The sequence below is a fragment of the Mixophyes fleayi genome, chromosome 1, assembly GCF_038048845.1.
Source record: "Mixophyes fleayi isolate aMixFle1 chromosome 1, aMixFle1.hap1, whole genome shotgun sequence".
Lineage (NCBI taxonomy): Eukaryota > Metazoa > Chordata > Amphibia > Anura > Limnodynastidae > Mixophyes > Mixophyes fleayi.
In genome coordinates this window covers 26433856-26456578 of record NC_134402.1, presented here as the reverse complement: position 1 = coordinate 26456578, position 22723 = coordinate 26433856, and the positions used below count along the sequence as shown (strand labels likewise).

Here is a 22723-nt window from a genome sequence, read left to right as displayed (position 1 = left end):
TCATTTATCTTCTGGATCAGAGATAAGGTGATGTCACTGCTTTATAGCCTGGCTCAAACATTAATGTCTGCCTCCCAGTGACGTTTAGATTCCCAATCTATTCTTAGATATGTGACATGGTAATAGTCTTACACAGGGCTTGATTAAGGGTTCAGGCCGCCCTTGGGTAATACACTCGTACCCCCCCCCCCCCTCACCGTCCGCTCCAGGCTAATAATTGTTAGGCAAAAATTTTTTTGTCTTTAATCTAAAATCCCACTTCCTTCACCCTCCACCAATGTTTACATTTGTGTATTTTGAAACAGCTCCACTTGGCTCTTTAAATGGGTCACATTGACCTTTGTCACTTATTTCATTTAATGAAAAAGTGAACTGTAAGTGGATGGAGGTGTGAGTGAACGCTATTGAGGGGGAATGTCACTCCTGCACCTGTCGCCGTCTCCTACTCGCTTATCCTCAAACGCCCACCAGAGGATGACGCTTTGTCTTCAGTCTCTACCATGGGAATACGTCAAGATTATTAACCTTACTACATTTTACTTTCATGTTGTCTTTTTACTTTGGAGTAACAACTATTATCTTATATTTTAAAATGAATTTCAGTTTATGCCTCTCCCTGTCACAATTTTGCTCCCCCAAAAATTCTTGCTCCCTAGGCTGCAGCCTAGACAGCCTGTTGGATAATCAGGCCCAAGTCTTAAAGGAGTTTTCCATCTTCAGATGACTTTCATGTATTTGCTTGTACATGATATTTTGCAGCGAAAATGTTTGATTTATACTTGCACTGTAAACATTCAGGGGTGTCAAGAGAGGTGGGCGTACAAAGTACCCTGGTCTCCCTATGGGGCCCCTCTGTAAGGAAGATGGGGCCCAACTCCATCTCTGTCCATTAACGGCCACATCTGAGCCTGTGCATGGGGGTAAGTGACTATGCAGAACAATACTTTCCTATTGGCCCACACAATCACACCAACAATTAGGGCTGAGAAATGTACACTTGACTACAGAGCACATCTCAGCATTTTGTCTTTGCAGCAACCAGAGCTCAGAAGTAACACACTATTATACACACTTCAACCCTTGGACCACGAAAACCATCCAACACTATTAGACAGTTTGGCAAGGCCAATGTATTGACATCAATTGATTGATCAATAAATGTTGTTTCCAACTACAGAGGACTCTCTGACACTACCGTCTCCCTGGGGCTCCAATCAGACTCTGCAAGGCATCTTTCAACCATTAAGAGAGATAAGCTTGTAGCAATGATCATCAATCAGGATCTCTCTGCTTCTGCGCAAATCAAGTTAAAAAATTGTCTGCAGAGCCACACTTGTGCTTCTGTTTCCTTTTCCCACTGATAAGGTGGCCAAAAGATTTTCCTACTAAACTGGCCATTGTTGATCCAATGTTGAACCTCAGCCTAATGCTGGTTCTGTGAAAATCTGTTTAGGTTATAATAATTGCTTATCAGTCTTGGTATGAGCTATTATTCCTGCCCCACGTGGGTTTTCAGTATCTTGCTTCCTAGACCCTAATTGAGGTCTGGTGAAGCTAAAGATACCTCTCTGACAAATCAGAGGAGGTCACCAGAGACACTAGGTATTGTGGCACCATCCACAACATTGGAGGTCTGTTTTAAATACTAGCTACCAGATTGTAGGAATGATTTGTATACTAGCCACCAGACTGTATACTTTCTTTATACACTAACCAGCAGACTAACAGTCTGCTTTATATTGGCCAACAGGTTAGAGCTATATTATAGTCCAATTACCAGATTAAAAATATGCTTTAAAAACTAGCTAACAGATTGTAGGTTTTCTTAATAGTTATAAGATTAGATGTCTGTTTTGCACCAAATTGGGATCTGCTTTGAATGCTAGTCAAAAGACTAAGGATTTGATGGATATGCTATAGACACTGTATTAAAGTTTGTTTTGTAAACTATTCACCAGAATGGGATTTGCTTTGTATACTAGTCACAAGGATGGACTGTATTGTAATTACATGAAATAGAGGTAGAGGAAACAAGCTCCCTGCTCAAGTTGTAGGAGGCGCCAAGATTTTTGATCTTAGTCTTGCATGCAACTGTATTAATCATACACTGTATTAAAATCACTCAATTGGACTGGCCTCCTATAAATGAAACCAACTTGTCTTCTGAAATACCATGTGCTGCTTTGAAAATTTTGATGATCTGATTGGCTGCAGATTGATCTATCCTTACTCACAAGTAATGAACACCCCAAAAATTGTTTGTTTGGTTTAAATAGAAGGAAAGGAAAAAAATAATGGCTTTTCTTCTATATATGTTCCTTTATTATTTCTGGTCAGTTGTAAAGTGTGTTTCCATTGTCAGAGCACCTATTGTCTTTTTTTTCCAAAAAATAAGACAGCCAAAATGAAGTGGGCGGGGCAAGAATATCCTGTAGCCAATCACATTATTAAAATGCTAACATCAGTGGAGAGTGTTTCAGCTCAGACAACTCCTGCATGTTAATCTGTAGACAAGTTTGAAGTTGGAAGAGATAGTGTCACATGTAGCCAATCCAGTGTCAGACTGGGGCATGAAGGGCCCACAGGGGGAATACAATGGTAGAGGCCCATCAGAGGGGATGTGGCCAGTCTCTAGAGAGGCGTAACCAAACCGTGGTGTGGTAAGCCCACGAAGGACAGCTAGCACCATAGTGTAGTATATAAAGAATGCAGTGTGTATGTAAAGAATACATAGTCTTGACCTGCCCCTTAGATTGGGCAGAACAGCCACCAAAAATCTGGATTGTCCCACTAGCATCAGAATAGTTGACAGACTGTCCTACCTGTTCTTGTCACTTTCACCACTTGTGGCTGCTGGTTTCTTTAGTTGTGGCTTGTCTTAAGCCTGGAATGTTGGGGGCCCTATTTGGAAAAAAAATAGGTACATTTAGAAAATTCCAACCAGCCCCGGCATTAAATCAATAGGACCCATGATTAATAATTAGGCCTTCCTCCTGCCCCAACATTAAAGTAATAGTATTCCCATTTAATAAATAAACCTATTTCCCTCCCTCCAAACAGCCCCAGCAATAAATTAATAGCATTTACGTATAATAAATATACTGACTTCCCGCAACCGTCACTACCATTAAATAATTCATATTCACATTTAATAAACAGACCTCATGCTCCTCAAACTCAGCCCCAAATTCAATTTATAGCCCCCAAACCACCCCATATTAAATTAATTGTCCCCACTATAAAATAAAATTGCCCCACCATCACCCCACAAACAAAATAGCATCCATTAATTAGCCACCACCTACCTCACACACACACACACACACACACACACACACACACACACACACACACACACATACACACACACACATACACACACACACACACACACACACACACACACACATACACACACACACACACACACACACACACACACACACACACACACACACACATACAAACACACACATTACATTGCCACAAGCCTCCTGTGCCATCCCGTACACATTACTATGCCCCTTCATCACCATGCTGTGCCCCCTTATGATCACACTGCGCCTTCCATGCTGCTTTTGCTCCCTCCTTCACCTGCCCCCCTTCATCACACTGTGCCATGCTGTTTTTGCACCCCTGCTTCTCCTGGCCCCCCTTCATCACCCTGTGCCATGCTGCTTTTGCCCCCCCCCTTCATCACCCTGTGCCATGCTGCTTTTGCTCCCCCTTCTTCACACTGTGCCATCCTGCCCCCCCCCTTCATCACACTGTATCATCCTGCTCCCCCTTCACTCTGTGCCATGCTGCTCCCCCGCTTTGATCACTCTGTGCCATGCTGCTTTCCCCCGCTTTCATCACTCTGTGCCATGCTGCCCCCTCCCCTTTCAGCACTCTGTCTCATGCTGCCCCCTCCCCTTTCATCACTCTGTGCCATACTGCTCCCCTCCCTTTCATCACTCTGTGCCATACTGCTCCCCTCCCTTTCATCACTCTGTGTCATGCTGCTTACCCCCTCCATTCATCATTATGTGTCATTCTGCTCCCCCAACATTCTGTGCCATCCTGCTCCCCCCCTCCCTTCATCAATCTGTGCCATGCTGCTCCCCCCCCCTTTTAGCACTCTGTGTCTCCGTTCCTTTTTTTACCTTCTTATTGACTTCTTTCTTCTCTTCTTGTTTTCTGTCTTCTTTCTTGCTTGCTCCTCTCTGCGCTGCTCCTCACTGATTGGTCGAGCGTGACGTGATGATGTCACGCCCGACATTCAGTGCGAACGGAACAGAGAGGAGGGAGGAGGGGCGCTTGCGCCGCGATCACGTGAGTTTTTTTATAAGTACCCCGCTCCCCCCCCACCAACGAAGAGGGGAGCCATCAGGCATCAGAGCCCGCCAGGGAATACCCCGGCTCCACGACAGGCCAGTCCGACCCTGAGCCAATCTGAGAAAATAAACATTAACAGAGGTATATGAGGCTTCTGTGAAATTGGGGCAGGGAGATTGTGGTACTATACACACCTCTATGTGATTTATAAATTCAACTTGTTCATATATACAAGCTGCATGGAGTCTAAGTGAAAAATGCGTGAAGGGAAATTCTCACATGTGCAGTAAAATGCAGCTGCAGACTCTCTGGCGTAGATGCTCCCCACGCAGTGTATTTGCTGATTTGCAATGTTGCGTTTATTTTTCAGCAAACGCTTATGGATCCTTGTGTTAGGATAGCGTCATCTGTCAGTGGAGCAAAGGTTTTCCTCTTCCGATGGGAGAAGGAAGGATCAGAGGGTCCCTAGCTAAATGCAGGCTGGATGCATGAATGCATATTAAATGATTTCCACATGCAAAGTAAGGTTTAATTTTTGGGACAAACATGTACATGGGGATTCCGTGGTTTGAGTTGACAAGAAAGGGCTCTTTCTCCCTGCAAAATAACTTCTTTTTTACAGGTTCCCTGGAGGTGGTGGTAACGCAGGGACAAAGAGCCCCCGCGACCACCTCCCTCTAGAATGTAAGCTCTCACGCGCAGGGTACTCTCTACCCTATGTTTTATGTCTATCCACCTTGTACAACCCTCATGTTATGTCTTAAGTTGGATCCTCTGCTGTTTGATCAATCACACTGGAATTCGTACCAGTATCCGTGCTGGTTGTAATTGTTAACTCGTGACTATCCATGTATGTATCGGTTAGTATGTTCATTATGTTGATGTCATATCTGTAAGATAGATGTCATTGATGATGAATCAGAGGTCACCTTATTCTTTCAATGAGTTGGATTTTTTGCCACCCAGGGGTAATTGATGTGGGTACACTCATTTCTATGTGCACAAATACTCAAGTAATATAAATATTAATACCAAACATGACACATAGTAAAGACACTCCCATGATTACCTTAAGACTTTAACAATATTGGAACAATGGATGGAGCTATATTTTGTACCCCTCTAGGGCACATTCTCTGTGCCGCCCTTCCTCTCCCTAATGCCATAACTTTCTATTGTTCCAACCCCCAACTCATCCCATGTGGGTAAAATCTATATATGTAAAGTATTTCCTAATTTAGAATTAAGCCGATGGTTAAATGTTTGTAATAAGTAAATAATAAATTATCAATATATAGACCTATTGGGCCAGGGGTCCTTCCCCAAACTCCAGACCTGGCTGGAATGAGCAGTCTTTTAGGAAAATAATGAAGAGTTGAAAGGAAATAAATGAAAATGTTAAAAGAAATAAAGTATGTACTTAGCTTTCACTCCATTTCCACTTGGACTCACAATTCTGTGGAAGTAGGTGCAGATTGATTTTTAGGGGACATTTCTCAAAACCATAATGTGGGGTGAGAACCTATGTGTGCGATATGCAGTAAGCAACCTGGCGCATTTGTGCAAATTGTCTCTGCACTTCCTCATGTTTGACACTTCCCTACACAAGATTCAGTGCCCAGATATAGTATTATTTACTCAGTATTCAATTCAATTCTGAAAAACATGCTTAACCTTCACATATGTAAGTCAGAGATGCTGACATTTTCAGTAAACTCTGACGCTTATCATAGAGTGTTGTGTTATTAAGACCAGAGATACGTTATTTTTTTCCACAAGCTTTTATTTTGCACAAAAAAGTAATACTCTTCTCTCAAACTTTCTTACTGACTCTCTTGTAGACAATGTCTTTCACAGTCATCACCTGAAAGATAAAACACACAGTGATTGCTCTTACTCTGTGGACCAAACAACATGCAAAACATCCAACATACAAAAAAACGAAAATCATTTATCACTCAAAAGTACCAAAAATGTCTGGAGATAGGATGCACTATTAATAAAGATAGGGGCTGGTGAATCTGAAGCTGGACATTCAATTAACAGTTTTCAATACAGAGTTATAGCGGTGTTGTTCGTTAAGTGAAAAAACCCAAAACACTAGAATTAGCAATATGCATTTTCTAAACAGTAACTTTTTGCTCTGTGTTCCCTGAATCTTTTCAATGTGACTTTTCAAAACTTTTCTTAGCCAATAAAAAAAAAAACTAAAGATAAAATTTGCAAATCAGACATTGGTATGTAAAGTGATGCAAAACACTGAATAATGTGTAGTAGTGTATCAATACTTTGATGACAAATATGTGGTTTTAATATATAAAAGATGGGTAAACCCGTTATCATTATATACCAAAACCTGTCAATAGTTGAAGACCTATAAGTGTCTTTATTTGTTCTCGACTGATGGAGGAAATGCCCCATTAAAGCTAGGACAACAAGGCCAATTTTGGTGCAACAATGGGTCAAAGTAGTGCGATATTAATCTCCTAGTTGTGTAACATGGGTCAGTCTATACATGTTGCACTATCAGACAGCTGACAGAGGAAATTACAGCAACTCTTGATTCCTTCTGTTACAATACATCATGAAAGTCATCAATAGGGGCCTGATTCATTAAGGATCTTAACTTAAGAAACTTCTTATTTCAGTCTCCTGGACAAAACCATGTTACACTGCAAGGGGTGCAAATTAGTATTCTGTTTGGCACATACGTTAAATACTGACTGTTTTTTCATGTAGCACACACATACTTGATAGCTTATTTGTACACTGAAATTTAAAGTTGATATTTGTGTGCTACATGAAAAAACAGTCAGTATTTAACTTATGTGCAAAACAGAATACTAATTTGCACCCCTTGCATTGTACCATGGTTTTGTCCAGGAGACTTAAATAAGAAGTTTCTTAAGTTAAGATCCTTAATGAATCAGGCCCTAGGTCCATATAAGGGCAAATTGTTAAACGACTCACACGATTTTGACTCGTGATCATGGGTGACTGATGTTGGTCTAAATTGCCTGTAATTTCGCCCTCACAATTTGCCAAATGGGCCATAGAAAGGTAGGGTAATAATGATCAATATATTTTGCCTTCCATCTTCATATTGGAACATTTTAAGTTAAGGGTTTAATTTTCTGTTAGAAAATAAAATCTTTGTTGTCCTTCCTTAATGATTTAACCTTTAGAAGAAGACTTACATTGGTGAGAATATCTCCAGTAAGTTCTGTGACGGAGGTGACTGATTTAAGTTTCACAACCAGCTTTCCATCCACCAGATTAACTGTAGACTGGAAGAACAAAACCGTTACCGTTATTTCAAATAGATTTAGCCAAGTTGACATTGTAATTTATTTTTTTTGTACTACTGATATATTGAATATTTTTCCTATATTTGAGGTGAAAGGGGAAAAGGAGGGGATAGAGAAAGAAAAAGAGAAGAGAAATTGTTGGCAGCAAAGGATAGGAGAGTTTGTAAACAGACAATTATCAATTATAGCACTTGTATATGGTACATTAACACATGTTGAACAATTAGTGACCTTATTAACGAAAGTACAAAGGATACATATATTATGCTCTACTACGATGTAGTCAAATGAATATTCAAATATAGATTGGAGTGAAATCATTATTTCACTGTAATCAAGAGCTTGTTATTTGGTGAACTGGTCCTTTGTCTGCATTACATTAAGTTACTCAGACACCTCAAGGATTCTAGATAAGAAGGATTAATTGGACTATGGCAATTTATGTTACAATATTAAGGAGTAGCTATGACAGGTCTGTCATAAGTATTTTAAGGGAGAGTTTATAGACTAGATGCAAGGGTTTCATGCGTCTTTAATTGCACTTGTTGAGTTAGAGCTAGCAAAGGTTGAATTCTCCATCGATAAAGTATTGGACAGATAGTTTGCCCAGTCAGATGGGCGGAACAGACTTCTGTTTTCAGTATAAAGGAATCAAACATTTAGCAGAATTTAACACAGCATTTGAAAGTTCACGATTTTTCTGTTACTCCCACCAGAGCATCCCATGTGGCTGCTACGGGGCCCAGTACGACAAGGGGCGTCACTAGAACTGAAAGGCAAAATGGGACTCCAATGTTGGGTATCTACTCTTTCAATACTCTGAAGGGTATGTGATGAATTCTAAGTATATTTCCATTATTCCAGGAATGGAAATAATGTCTAGAAACACCAGAACTGAAGCAGGCATTACCATTTGGTTTATTACAAGGAATAAAATGTTAATAATTTGTATTTTAATATATTAGTTCACCCCATGTTCTAAGAATTGAAGTGATCATGGGGTAAGATTTGGTCGAAGGAGTTCTAGAATCTTTATCTAACCGGGGTAGGAAGAGCACACTGTATTTTATAGGCATTTGTCACTGTTAATGACAGTTGATATTCCATTAAGGTGCACCAGACTGGGATATTCATGACTAAACATGCCAGCATAGTCTAATTCACCTTGTAGAGCAGGGTTTCCCAAACCCAGTCCTCAGGGCTCCTGTTGTAGAGGATTGTTGGGTCCGGTATTTTCCATTTTCATTTAATTGAAATCCACACAGTAAAAACATATTCACCTGCTTATCCTCTTTACTGTATTGAACAATCTCTCTTTTTGATTGGCTTGAGCACATACCATAGCTCTTTGTCAAAGAATTTTTTGTAGCTGATTGCATGGTTAATTCATTTTACTGGGCACACATGTTAAGATCTAGGCCATTTAGACAGATCTCCAACTGACTGGATCTTTGTCCAATAGCTTGACTGCTAAATTGCTTTATGGACGGATTAATGACAACACACACACAATGATCCTGTACCTTGGCATTCAGATTTTAATTAATCTTTGCCATTATTAGTGCTCAGTGGAGGACAACACATCTCGGAATTTCCAATGTGGTCTAAATTGGCGTGTGTGGGGTCAGCTTTAGTCATGCAACTGAAGTGAGCTAAAAGGTGTATACAGCAGAATGAGGGAAACCACTGTTTCCTCGAGAAGATACATGAGTCCATACATATTCGCATGAGTATATGGTCTGATTCTACAGATTTCAATAAAATAAATAATTTTTAGTGTTAACAGGATATTATCCCATGTTCCCAGATCAAAAATGAAGGTAATATATTTACCAGAACTTTATCACTTGTCAACGTTTCTATTTCCGTCTCCTCACCGATATTGAACTCGTTACGTAGGACCTTGGAGCCTGTAGTAACCGTGACCACAAAGTGATTGCCGTTCTGTTCAATCTCTGACACACTCTTGATATCTTTTCCCTTCTCGATTAAATCATCGGGAAGACCTGGGATCAATGGAGAATAATCACTTTGTCATGTGCTAAAAAAGTACTCAGTACAAGCTGAATGTACAAAAGTTATTATCTTTTTCAGACAGAAATGAGAAGCATGTTCCTGAAAGTAATTTTACCATCTATTTCTCTTTACCTGAACTTGAAGAATAGAGGCAAGCTTTGTATTAATAATAATGGAGGTAATACAATTATTCCATTTTAATAATCCCACTGGAGGCACCAAACAACTAATCATTATTTTAGCAAATGTAAACTGAAAACACATATTGGCATATAGCAAAGCATGAAGCAACATTGGTCTTTGTAAATATCAATAAGTTAAAATATACCATTAAATGTAACTCTTCTTCATAACACATTTACTAAGTTTTTGTGGAGACCATTTAATAAAGGTAATAATCATGATTACTGGGTAGATTGAGGGTGTTCTTTTCTAAGTGAGGATGAAGTGATTGAGGGTGCCTAGTTTTACACTGAAGTGCAGAAATAAGATTTCATTTTTTGAAATGACATTATATTAAGTGGTATCGAGGAGTGGAGAGGGTGTAATTACACCTCCTTAAATTGCAGAAGGGCACGCAATCGTTTCTTCTCGAAAAAGGGCCTTAATTCTTTTCTACCTCCTAGAGATCAGGTCTTGTCCTTATAATAAAAATGGGATGCACTTTACACCCTTCCGTTACACTTACGAGCCATGCGTATATTTGACTGCACTTCGAGCAATGTAATAAAAAGCTTTAAACACAATAATACTAACACATGTAAAATAGGACAGTCCCTATGCCCCCTCACTCTCAGAAATAATGGGAGACATAAACGTAGGTTTAACAAAGCAATAATTTAGGAGAAAAATGGAAAAATGAAAATAAACGAACTGAAAGGAGCCTCCACCCTGCGCATTTACTGAAGCCTCCACCAATCCGCAAAGCCAAGCGACGATTGCTGATTCCTGACTGTGGAAACGCTTGTCCAGAGTCTATGGTTCAATTTTAATGTAGATGATATTCAATGCTTGAGAACACAGATATATATATATATATATATATATATATATATATATATATATATAATATATATATGTGTGTGTGTGTGTGTGTGTGTGTTCTCAGGCATTGAATATCATCTATATCTATATTGTATCATTTACAAAATAGATATAGATAACATAATCCCCATAGATTCATCAGACACATTGAGTATGTTATTTGGACACAGAGGTATCTTAAGATGTTTCCATCACTCTGGGCAATATTTTGGATAATTCGTCCCCTGCTGTCAATTATATGTATATTAGCAGTCAAGAGGAGTTCAGTGACCATAAAACGGCACACGGCTACAGGCATAATGCTTTTATACACGTCACAGATATCCGAGATGACTTCTAACATCCTTATACTTTACAGTCAGGTCTGTGTTTGTTAGTTTAAGTTTCCCCAATAAACACAAGGGATGACTTTAGAACTTAAGCAATGACACCACCCACCTACTAGGTATACCCCGACCTTTGTCAGATAAGATGAGACATAGTTTCAAAGTCTTGATTTTTAAATCTATTCTGGCTCTTTATAAATATAGGAAGATCACCTGTGTAACACATGATAATATAACCTGCATGTTACCATTACTCACCTATGGCTTTCATGAAAGGCACAAAGTTTTCTTGGGTCTGCATCACATATTTTCCAGCAAAAGACATCTTGGAGAGTGATCGTCAGCTACAGAGAGAGAAGTAGAGAGAAAGAGAGAGAGAGAGTGATAACACACAGCAGCCGGAGACAGCTTTTAAATGGCTTCATGCATCATTGTGATCAGAGGTCAAGTGATGTCACCAGCTTTACAACCTGGCTCCAACATTACTAATTACCCTGTAGAGCAATAATCATGCTGACCACAATGTAATAACTCTCTGTGATAAAGAGCACTAGATGGTATCACAGACAATGCTAGATTTAATTTAAAAAAAATATATGTTATTTATCAAGCTCATAGTCTAAGTGGTTTTATTTATTATATATTATCATATATTAATATAAGCTCTATTTATATAGCTCCTGCATATTAGACAGCACTTTACAGATAATATATAATTATTTACATCAGACCCTGCCCCGCTGGAACTTACAGTCTAAATTCTCTAATGTGTGCGCTAATTTTGCCAGGAGCCAATTAGCATAACGCTTTTGGAATGAGGGTGGAAAAATGGAGCACCTGAAGGAATCCAGAATATACAAAGGGAGAACATACAAACTTTGCAGAGGTATCACCCTTATTGAAACTGGACCCATAGCCCCCGTGCCATGAGATAGCAACGCTAACCAACAATCTTAGATGATTTTCATTTATTTATGTCCCCAAATTGTAAAGCGCTACGGAATATGTTGGCGCTATATAAATAAATGATGATGATGATGATTTATTGGTGTGTACATTACCGCCCTATAACATTTCCCACATATACTGGTTGGTGTTTCTAATGTGTCTCTGTGCTTTTCAGCCATGTATTCATATAACAAGACAGGGATATTTGTTTTCATCATCCTGGTACATGACACATAGTTACTCATAGTTAAGGACAGCAGATGAGGGTTGTACCCCACATTAACAACTCTGATTGATGATGAAAAAACATGGCTATAAGGCAAATAAGGCAAGCAATGCATTTAGCAAAAGACAGCACCGGAATAGTATCTGCTTGTTACAAAGCTGCGTGACAATGAACACAATAGTTTTCATGGGAAGTAAGGTCTGTATGAAGATGGTGTACTCTTGCCTATGTCATATTATTAGGAATAATAACAAACTGGATGTGGTTGCAATTTCATTGCCAACCACGAAGGAGTCTCTGACACACCGGTCTCCAAGGGGTTCTGTGGAGGGCAAGGGTCAAGTCAGGATTCTGGAGGCAATCATGTTCCAAATGTGTCTTTTTTAGTTCAAGTGCAAGAACATGTCATACGGCATCACAGTACTAACGGGTCACAGTGAACAGCAAGACATCAGTCAAGATTCATGGAGGCTCAGTGGTTAGCACTTCTGCCTCATAGCACTGGGGTCATGAGTTCCATTCCCAACCATGGCCTTATCCGTGTGGAGTTTGTATGTTCTCCCTGTGATTGCGTGGGTTTCCTCCCACACTCCAAAAGCATACTGGTAGGTTAATTGGCTGCTACTAAATTGCCCTTAGTCTCTCTCCGTCTGTGTGTGTATGTTAAGGAATTTAGATTGTAAGCTCCAATGGGTCCAGGACTGATGTGAATGAGTTCTCTGTACAGTGCTGGGGAATTAGTGGTGCTATATAAATAAGCAGATGATGATGATGATGTTCAGACTAAGTAGCACTTAGTCTGACATGGGACAGTACAAAGCTTTACAAGCAGCAAGTCTTCCTCTTAGCAGTAGACACCAGGAAGCATCTTATAAAAGGGATAAGGACTGATATGGTGAGGAGATGGGTAGAGCTCTTGCATCTTTCTTTGAGAAGTTAATTACTTCAATCATCTAGGGTATACTTTAAACATGCCACATTTCTATCCTCATGGTTCTGAATCAACCAAGGTAGGAGCCTGGCAATCCGGCCTTAGCAGGATAAAATAATCTCATTGTGGTGTAGACCACCCAGACAATGGCATACCTCAAATGAGAAGTAAGGTTGTGCCAGGTGTCACCTGGTTATGTGAGGATAGGCCTACTAGATGGAGTGTAGCTACTTCAGTGGATCACGGTTGGTGATCCACTGGATTTTAGAGAAGGCTGGCTACAATGGTTTTGATCTTTTTAAAGCTCAAATGTTGACAAATGTTTGAAAGCTACTTTGGCTTCCCCTACTAATAATGGCTCCAGGTGAATTGCTCATGAAGTCTTGGGCCAGACCTGGCATGTAGTGACAATTACAAATGTTGTGATAAAGGTGACTTCTTCTTTCATTTTGGAAATTAAGGTAGCAGAGCCGTATTAACAGCATTATAGGCCCCCGGGCGAAGCAGTGCACTGGGGCCCTACCTACACAACCACTTACAGGAATAAAAAGTTAAATTATCGATGGAATGAAGCTTATACTTATTGTTACCTTCAACAAAATCAGTGTTTAAATATTAGAAAACATGCTGTACAGCAGAGATTATTCCACACAAACGTTTGGACAATATAACATGAGCCTTCAAGTTGAAAAACAAGAAATTCAACATAAAAACGGTACTCAGTTGGGAAATCATACAGACGGAGATGTCACAGTACGAAATTACTATGAATTATTTATTATTAATCAAGTGTTCAACACAAACATTTATGAAATTTCTTTGCAGAGAATTGCTTTATAATTGGCTTGAAGTCAATGGTCTTCAGGATGTCATTTTCCAAACACATGAGTGAAAGCCAGTTCAAACGCTGCTGCCCCATTGTGCTGCGAAGCTGATTTTTTTTATCAGTTCCAGTCTCGAAAATAAACATGAACACTCTGAGTGCAATAATATACTGAAAAGTGGGCAGGCCTTTGGGATCCCTATGCTTGCGGGGGCCTCTGGGCAACTGCCCAGCATGCCCAAGCTTTAATACAAACCTGTAGGGTAGTGTCAGGCACCTGGAAAGACAATGAGGCAGATTGGTCTCTGACAGCTCTCAAAGAGTTCCATGGACATCCATATTTTCCTACCACTTGGTCAGAGATTGCTTGTCTGGGATTACAGATGTTGTGTCCTGCTAACCATCATAATGAGTTGAACAGCCTCATCGTGTTTTTCATGTCGGATGATGAGGAGGTGTAAGTGTCAGATTGTCCAGTAGCTGTCCAGCAAAAAGAAGATCTAGGAGATGGAATTGTGCTGAACTGTAACCTGTATCCAGATAGGTCCCTGGCAGTCTTACTGGACTCCTGTCATTTGGTGGTCAAATATTCTTAGCCCTCAGACTGCAGTTGGCTTCTGATGGTTTTCTGGTAGTTCCACAGAAAGCCCAGTAACATTTTTCTGACAATTGACAACCAAGCAACTGATATAGAACTGGACCAAAGCTTCCTTACCATGTGGGATATAGATGGGGGAAGAAAAAACTTTGAGTCATGTGACCCAGACATGGCCTGAAGTATTCCATCTGCATGCTTGGTGAGAGGTGGGTACTGGTTGCTATTAATAAAGAGTAACGTTACTTAGAACCAGTTCTCATCGGTAGCCTGGGGCTCGAGTTCTGCGATGTCCATGTGGACAATTCTGGCTGGTGGTTTGTGAGATATGTTGCATATACTGTATTGTATATAATGTGTATATACTGTATTGTGTATACTGTTACCTAATGCTTATGTCTGTTCTTGTGTATGTTCTCCAAATGTTTCCCTATGTCTTCCCCCACAGCTTTAATCTACAGGAAATTGGGAAACCTGAATACTCCAGTAAGGTATGGGTGATGTGGTCTATCTTTTACGGTATGTACCAAACATAAGCGCCATCTTGAAATCGGCCAATCGGCCCAATTCCTGTAGAGTTTTTGAAATAAAAGGGTGTACTACAACTTTTGAATCACCCTGTATATATGATGTTTTAAAACATTGTTTTACATAAACTGTAAATAATTGTGTGTTTTCCCTCTTCTACCAACTCCCCCCTAAGAAACATCATATGTTTGCATGAACCCTATTGTGTCCAATTTTCCTTTCATCACCCCCTGCAGTCAGGCCAGCCAACTGTGACTATTTAATACCAATTAAATTTGTAACAGGAGAGAACAGAAAATGAGATGAGGGCTGTGCCTCACAACAACGGGTTAAACTGGGGGAGGTAACCAATTTAGTGAGGTCAGTCAAAGTGGGGTGAAGGGGGAGTGCTGAGATTCCATCCCGACAGGCAGTCCCCCTTTCATAAGTTCAACCGATTGAATCCCTTCCCCAGGGAACCTAACACTCAGACCCACAGGGCAATAGCACGTGAAAGTAGAGAGTATCATCATCTGACCCAGAGTGAGTGGAGGTTATTGTTATTGGATACAGGAGAGGCTGGGAATAATAGGTCCCATTGGCTTGGACTGCAGTGAAATACATTGTGGAACTGCTGATGTTGAGAGTGACAGTCAGTACTTACAGGTCTTTCGCACTGGTGTGTGCCTCCCCAAATTGGGGTAGTACCCAAGCTGAGCCACTGCGACAGCTGGCAGTAGGTCATAAGAATAGTCTGGGAGCCGCTAATGTCAGAAGGTCATCTCTTCTACCCAAACACAAAAAGGAAAGTTGTTGTCAGTGCTTGCCCTCACCAGTACAAAACTGAGTATATCTAGCACAATAGAAATATAAGGTATTGGTTCATGATTTGATCAAAACTCTTAAGCTCACCACCCAGCATCAAGGGTTAATTAATGTCATGTGCAGTCATCTAACTGCCTAGAAGGCTAAACCATATCCAGAAGTTTAATCATTAAACCACTACTCAGATCACTTACCTATCCTGTTGTTTATTGCTTGTGTGTATATGTCATGCCACTCAGTATTGTTATGAGTCACATAGTGTTGAATTGTGAGGGATTATGTAACTGTTTTGTTTAATAAAATAGAGTTAAAGTTTATGTTTGACTCAATGTCTAAGTGGTCTTTCACCCACGTAATAGTACCTGTGATGCTGCATGTAAGTTTGGTGGGTCTGAGTGGCTGTCTGTAATTAGTGGTAGTTCTTTCATCTTGGCACAGACCAAGAGGAATATCCCCTGTCCTGGGATATTGACACACCATTCATTTATCCCATACTCCATATGGGATAAATGTTTTCCCAAAATGTTACCTATAAGATCCCTTATCCTAAAATTTAAACGCATTCCTTGGAGTAGGGATATGGAATGTCTCATTTCTGGTAAAACATAACAAAGATGATGTCTCCCTCACTACATTTATTGGAGAAACGTATACGCATTCTTCCTACATGCATAAAAGTGTGGGGTAGAGAGTATTCTAACCATGGGGTTTTTAAGTTAGAATATATGATAGCTTACAGATTAATATTTACTGTTGAGAGGTCTGAGGAGTTACTTGGGCAGATTTGGGGATGCAGAGCAGTAATATGCATGGACCCAGGCTTTTCTACCTTGAAAGCTGTGTGTCTTGTTAGCATCACTTGGTATGGTCCAGGTCACCTTGTCTCAAATGAAGGTTTTCTCTGGTATACCTTTATAGAAACACCCAGTCTGGTTTAACAGACTGTCATCATGGCTGGTCTGGTTCTGTGCCATGTGCTCCTCACACAGTACGAAACTGTTTTATTAAAGCCTTGTGATGATATACAAGAGGAAGAGGTATTTTTCTGGGGTTTTACCATGTAACTTCTTGTCCAGTAAACCATTGAGTTACTGCTCCACCCAGCTGGAACACTTTGGGGACTGGTTGCTGAGAAAACCACAGGTTTAACATCTTAGCGTAAAATGGTTATATTTCCTCCCGAACCAGGAGAAACCCCCCTACATGAACATCTAAACACCTGAACCCCTAAAACCAAGCAGAAAAAGAATAACTTACATAGAAAGTACATCCAGGGGCTGGCTGGAAAATTGTAGCTCAGGTGGAGAAACTTGACTCAGCAGCTTATTAGGAACATTTTAAAGGAATAGAAATGCAAGTAGTCCAGTGACTCAGCCCAAGGTAGCCCACTATGAGACAGGCCCAGGTGGCAAATGTCCCCCAGTCTAGCCTACCAATGAGTACAACCAACCAATAATACAATAAACCTATAGTACATAAACTGAACACACAATGCATACATAAGCTGAATGTATATAACTTGACAATAAGGCGATTAAGCATAACAGTCACATTATATCAAAACGAGGATGAAAGGAGTCCCAGGTGGGTAGAAACTTTATTAAAAGTGTCTTGTACCCACCATTCGCCATACTTAGTTCAAAATCAGTCAATTGCAAATCAAGAACAGACAAAGATACAAAAGGTGACGATGGCAGTCTTATAGGTGTTCTCAAAAGTATTGGTTGTTAAGGATATGCCAAGCTGTAAGCAGAAAGATTTGAATGATACACTTAAAACTTTGAAAGTGTTAAATATTTTCATTTGCTTTTTTTAAACGAAGTTTTCTATAATGTGATCTGAGTACAAATTAATAGCATATAAAAATATAAAGGTAACAATAAATCAATATCTGTTGCGACATAATTTTTTTTACAACAGAGATAAGATAATGGGATCAGAAAACTTTGATGTTACTAGGTTCACTTATGAAATAAAATCTGTGATTCCTCTGCACGCTTTTTTATTCCTTGATAAGTAAAAATGCTGATTACTTGGAGCTAGTCTGATTGACTATCTAATCTGGTGGTTTGTAAATAATGTAAAGTAGATGAAAGGAAAAAAAAAGAAAACAAAATTTATAGGTCAGAGTTGAAATGAGGAGTAACAAACTGAAAATAAAGACATTGGAAAGAAAAATATAAGTGTGCCCTCATAAAAGCCTTCAACAATAGTCCTTCACACCCCCTCTTATAATGATTGTTTAGTTCACCATTTGAGAATTCCAGTTTTTTTTTCATATGTTGTAGTGTTTTGGGATCCTCAAATTCCCTCCATCGATGTCATCCACCATATTTTGGGTTTGATTTGTCCAATCTCTCACAAGAAAACATTTAATTACTTCATGACGCATCATCTCGTGCCCAGACACATTAGAGATATTAGTTTGTAGGTGATTCTCCATGTCGTTGGTTTCCTATGGAGATATTTCCAGATGTATAGATGTTCTCAAAATCTTAGATCTAGAGTTTCCTCCTCTCCCCAGAGATTCTGAAAGTATCTGCATGACCATAAGAATGAAAAGTCTTTCTCTCATCAACTTCAGGTGGTAGGGAGTGGAATGTGTGATGAGACATTTTCGGAGTTAGGTACCAATCCATAAATACTTTATATGAGTTTTCTTTGATTATTATACATATTTAGAGTTGCTGACTATTTTTCTGTATATAGAGTCCAACAAGCTTTTGAGTTTTAACATATGGGTTGATTTTGAGCCAATGGTGTATGGTAGAAAGCTGGGATCATATAAGGCAGAATTTGTCGCCCTATATGTCCATGGTTTTTGCCGAGACTTGTCATTACGTGTAGAAGGCCCTCTGTGTGGTGAGGGATGATTTTGATGAAGTGATATATTTGGGCAGAACAGAACCAATTCTAAAGTGTAAGGTGCAATTTGTTCCTCCATTCATGTAGGGAGAGGGGCTGGTTCATCAATTTCAGGTACTCAGCCTAGTGTATATTTTGGGATTTACACCATTTGAACTGGGGACTTTACAAGCGTGGGATAAAAAAACATGCTCCTAAAGAAAAGAGGGCAATGGTTCTTCTGCTGAACGGATGCCATATTCGGATAGTGCCTGATTCCAGATTTGTCTCTAGAGTGGAGAAGAATTGGGTTCTCGGGAGATAGAGTATTAAAATTAGTTTTCCAATCAGGGCTCCTTTTGTTAATGTATTCAATCAGAGCTCCTTTTGTTAATGCTTATCTGTGTAGAGTTTGTATGTTCTCCCGTGTTTGCGTGGGTTTCCTCCGGGTGCTCCGGTTTCCTCCCACACTCCAAAAACACACTAGTAGGTTAATTGGCTACTACCAAAAATTGACCCTAGTCTCTCTTTCTCTCTCTCTCTGTGTGTGTGTATGTTAGGGAATTTAGACTGTAAGCTACAATGGGGCAGGGTCTGATGTGAATGAGTTCTCTGTACAGCGCTGCGGAATCAGTGGCGCTATATAAATAAATGGTGATGATGATGATAATGCTGCTTAGGGGGTGGGTGCGAATGCCCCGATCGCCCCCCTCTGGATCCACCAATGCTAACTAGAGGAATGTGGGAATTGGGTTGAAAAAAGTAAATAAGTGCAGATGGTAAGCTGTATATCATGGTAATCTAATGTATATCTTGCAGATTGTGAATTGCTATGTGTAATTTGCTCATGTGCCTTTATCAATCAAAATGTGTGCAACAATGGAGTTATTGGTGGCTAACTTTGATCTCTATGCTGTGTGGACAAGTAAAGTCTACATGACTTCTTATCATCTTTACAGCCTCGTTACAAACAGGATATCTCTGATTACTGAATGGAGCGGTTTACACATTGACCCAGACTTTTGCTTATCAAACCTTAGTAGTTCTTCATATCAAAGTGCAGGTCTGTCTTCATATCAAAGTGCAGGTCTGACAGGATTAGCAATTCAATGGAGTATATTGCCAAACATATTTGAAATTTATTCCCACTAATCAACACAAAGTACTTGATATTGTACCAAAAAATGTAATCCAACCGTTTGTCCAAATTAATTAAAAAAAAGAAGAAAGAAAAAAAAGATTGCATTAGTATTTCCCCTCCAAAGTTATTACTTGGTAGAACCACCTTTTGCAGCAATTTTAACTCTGAGTCTATTTGGGTGTGAGATTTGTACATCTAGATACTAGATTTTAGCCCATTCTTCTTGGAAAAATTGCTCAAGCTCCATCAGGTTAGATCAGTGATGGCTAACCTGTGACACTCCAGGTGTTGTGAAACTACAAGCCCCAGCATGCTCTGCCAGCTATCAGCTAGTTATCTACTGGCAAAGCATGCTGGGGCTTGTAGTTTCACAACACCTGGAGTGTCACAGGTTAGCCATCACTGGGTTAGATGGTGATCGTTGGTGGCAGGGGTGGGCTGGGACGGACAATTAAATTGTATTTTGGACCGCCTGGTGGTCCAGTGGTAATGCGATGCAGGCAGCCTGTGCGGTCCGTGCATGGGCTGTCACATGCATACTACTCAATATGGCCGGGTCATTCATTCATAGAATATTGTACAACAAGCTAGAGATGAGCGGTTCAGATTCCCTGAAATCCAACGTTGGGGATCCTAGTTAAAGCAAGCCGTAACTCAGTTTCTCCCTTCAAGCCCGGATCTCAAAATCAGGCGAAACGTCAATTCCGCCCATTTTTTTGCAAAACACTCCCCAGAAGTCCTTCCTCCTTTTCTTCTGTGCCATTTTAGACCAGACAGTGTGTAGGGAGGAGGTTAGCTGTGGTGCTCTGCTCTGTAAATAGCATTCAGAGTGAAATAGAAAGCAGTAGAATCCTGTCATAGTGTAGAGCAGTTCTGTAGAGAATAGTCAGCTACAATAGTCTGCTGATCAATTGTTTTTCATTTCTATCTTAAATACACTTTGCATACACTAGTGGCTACTGGCTGTTGTTAATGTATTGCATTGCATATATAATAGTACTAGACAGTATACAGACGGAGATAGATCTCATTCTGAAATAAATTAGTTTATATTTATTTCTTTGAGTAAAATATTTTATATTTTGGAAGAGTTCATCAGTGAAACCTATATTTAAAGAAGGCTGTTAGTGAAGGTCAGCATGCAGCTAGTCCCCCTCCAAAAAGGCTATATATTCAACTCATTTCTATTTTCAATACTTTGATATTTTTGAAGGGTCAGTCATATAAATCTATATTCAAAGAAGGCTGTTAGTCGGGGTCAGCAGGCAGCTAGACACCACCTCCCCACACCAAAACAAAAGCTATATATTCAACTCTTTTCTATTTTTCAATACATTTATATTTTGGAAGGGTCAGAGGGTTTTTTTCTGGGCATTATCGACATTCAGTGACCACATGTAGAACATTGCAGTGGCTGCAAAAAAAGTCATCTGCCATGCCACCAACTGAAAGCATGTGGGCAGGAGGTGCATGTGGGTGTAAAAGTATGTGGGCAAAGGGGGCATGTGTGTGTAAAGCATGTGGGCAGAGGGGGCATGTGTAAGTAAAACATGTGGGCAGAGGGGGGCATGTGTGTGTAAAGCATGTGGGCAGAGGGTGCATGTCTGTCTAAAACATGTGGACAGAGGGGGCATGTCTGTGTAAAGACTGTGAGCAGAGAGGGCATGTGTGTGTAAAGCATGTGGGCAGAGGGGGCATGTGTAAGTAATGCATGTGGGCAGAGGGGGCATGTGTAAGTAAAACATGTGGGCAGAGGGGGCATGTCTGTGTAAAGACTGTGAGCAGAGAGGGCATGTGTGTGTAAAGCATGTGGGCAGAGGGGGCATGTGTAAGTAATGCATGTGGGCAGAGGGGGCATGTGTAAGTAAAACATGTGGGCAGAGGGGGCATGTCTGTGTAAAGACTGTGAGCAGAGAGGGCATGTGTGTGTAAAGCATGTGGGCAGAGGGGGCATGTGTAAGTAAAACATGTGGGCAGAGGGGAGCATGTCTGTGTAAAGCATGTGGGCACAGGGTGCATGGCTGTGTGAAGCATGTGAGTAGCGGGGGCATGTGTGTGTGTGAAGCATGTGGACAGAGAGGGCATGTGTGTGTAAAATATGTGGGCAGAGGGTACATGTCTGTGTAAATCATGTGGGCAGAGGGAGCATGTGTGAGTATAGCATGCGAGCAAAGGTGAACAGTTTGATTGGTGGCACAGTAATGAGGGACACAGTGTGATGGGGTCACATTGTGCTGAGGGGTTACAGTGTGATGGAGGTCATAGTGTGCTGAGGGGTCACAGTGCGATGAGGGGGTCACAGTGTGATGAGGGGGTCACAGTGTGATGGGGCACAGTGTGGTGAGGTGAGAACAGTGTGATGAGGGCCAGCAGTGTGATGAAGGAGGCAGCAGTGTGATGAAGGAGGCAGCAGTGTGATGAAGGAGGCAGCAGTGTGATGAGGGGGTCACAGTGTGATGGGGCACAGTGTGGTGAGGTGAGAACAGTGTGATGAGGGAGGCAGCAGTGTGATGAGGGGGTCACAGTGTGATGAGGGGGTCACAGTGTGATGGGGCACAGTGTGGTGAGGTGAGAACAGTGTGATGAGGGCCAGCAGTGTGATGAAGGAGGCAGCAGTGTGATGAAGGAGGCAGCAGTGTGATGAAGGAGGCAGCAGTGTGATGAAGGAGGCAGCAGTGTGATGAAGGAGGCAGCAGTGTGATGAAGGAGGAAGTAGTGTGATGAAGGGGACAGATATAGCTGTTATTTGTTGTGATTTTATAGCTATATATATATATATATATATATATATATATATATATATCTCCCATTATAATGTAAAACAATGTGCTGTAGGGCGGAGATATAAAAAATTAAAAAAATAAAATACAAT

General features: G+C 40.5%; 1 protein-coding gene across 1 annotated transcript; it reads right to left on the bottom strand.

The window, feature by feature from the left end:
• Positions 1-6079: 6079 nt before the first annotated feature.
• LOC142104073 (fatty acid-binding protein, liver-like) lies at positions 6080-11427 on the bottom strand. Its single transcript, XM_075188533.1, has 4 exons — positions 11270-11427; positions 9459-9631; positions 7515-7604; positions 6080-6181 (listed from the first exon to the last, which is right to left on the bottom strand). Exons 1-4 carry the CDS (start codon positions 11334-11336, stop codon positions 6131-6133), a joined length of 381 nt encoding a protein of 126 aa, XP_075044634.1. The 5' UTR covers positions 11337-11427; the 3' UTR covers positions 6080-6130.
• Positions 11428-22723: the final 11296 nt, after the last annotated feature.

Bases quoted from the DNA above. Each gene is read 5' to 3' on its own strand.
- LOC142104073 (XM_075188533.1), bottom strand. From the start codon at position 11,336: ATGTCTTTTGCTGGAAAATATGTGATGCAGACCCAAGAAAACTTTGTG. The intron at 7,605-9,458 runs GTAAATATATTA...TTGTTCTTCCAG, and splicing joins TGACAAGTGATAAAGTTCTG to TCTACAGTTAATCTGGTGGA. The intron at 6,182-7,514 runs GTAAGTCTTCTT...TTTATCTTTCAG, and splicing joins CTGGAGATATTCTCACCAAT to GTGATGACTGTGAAAGACAT.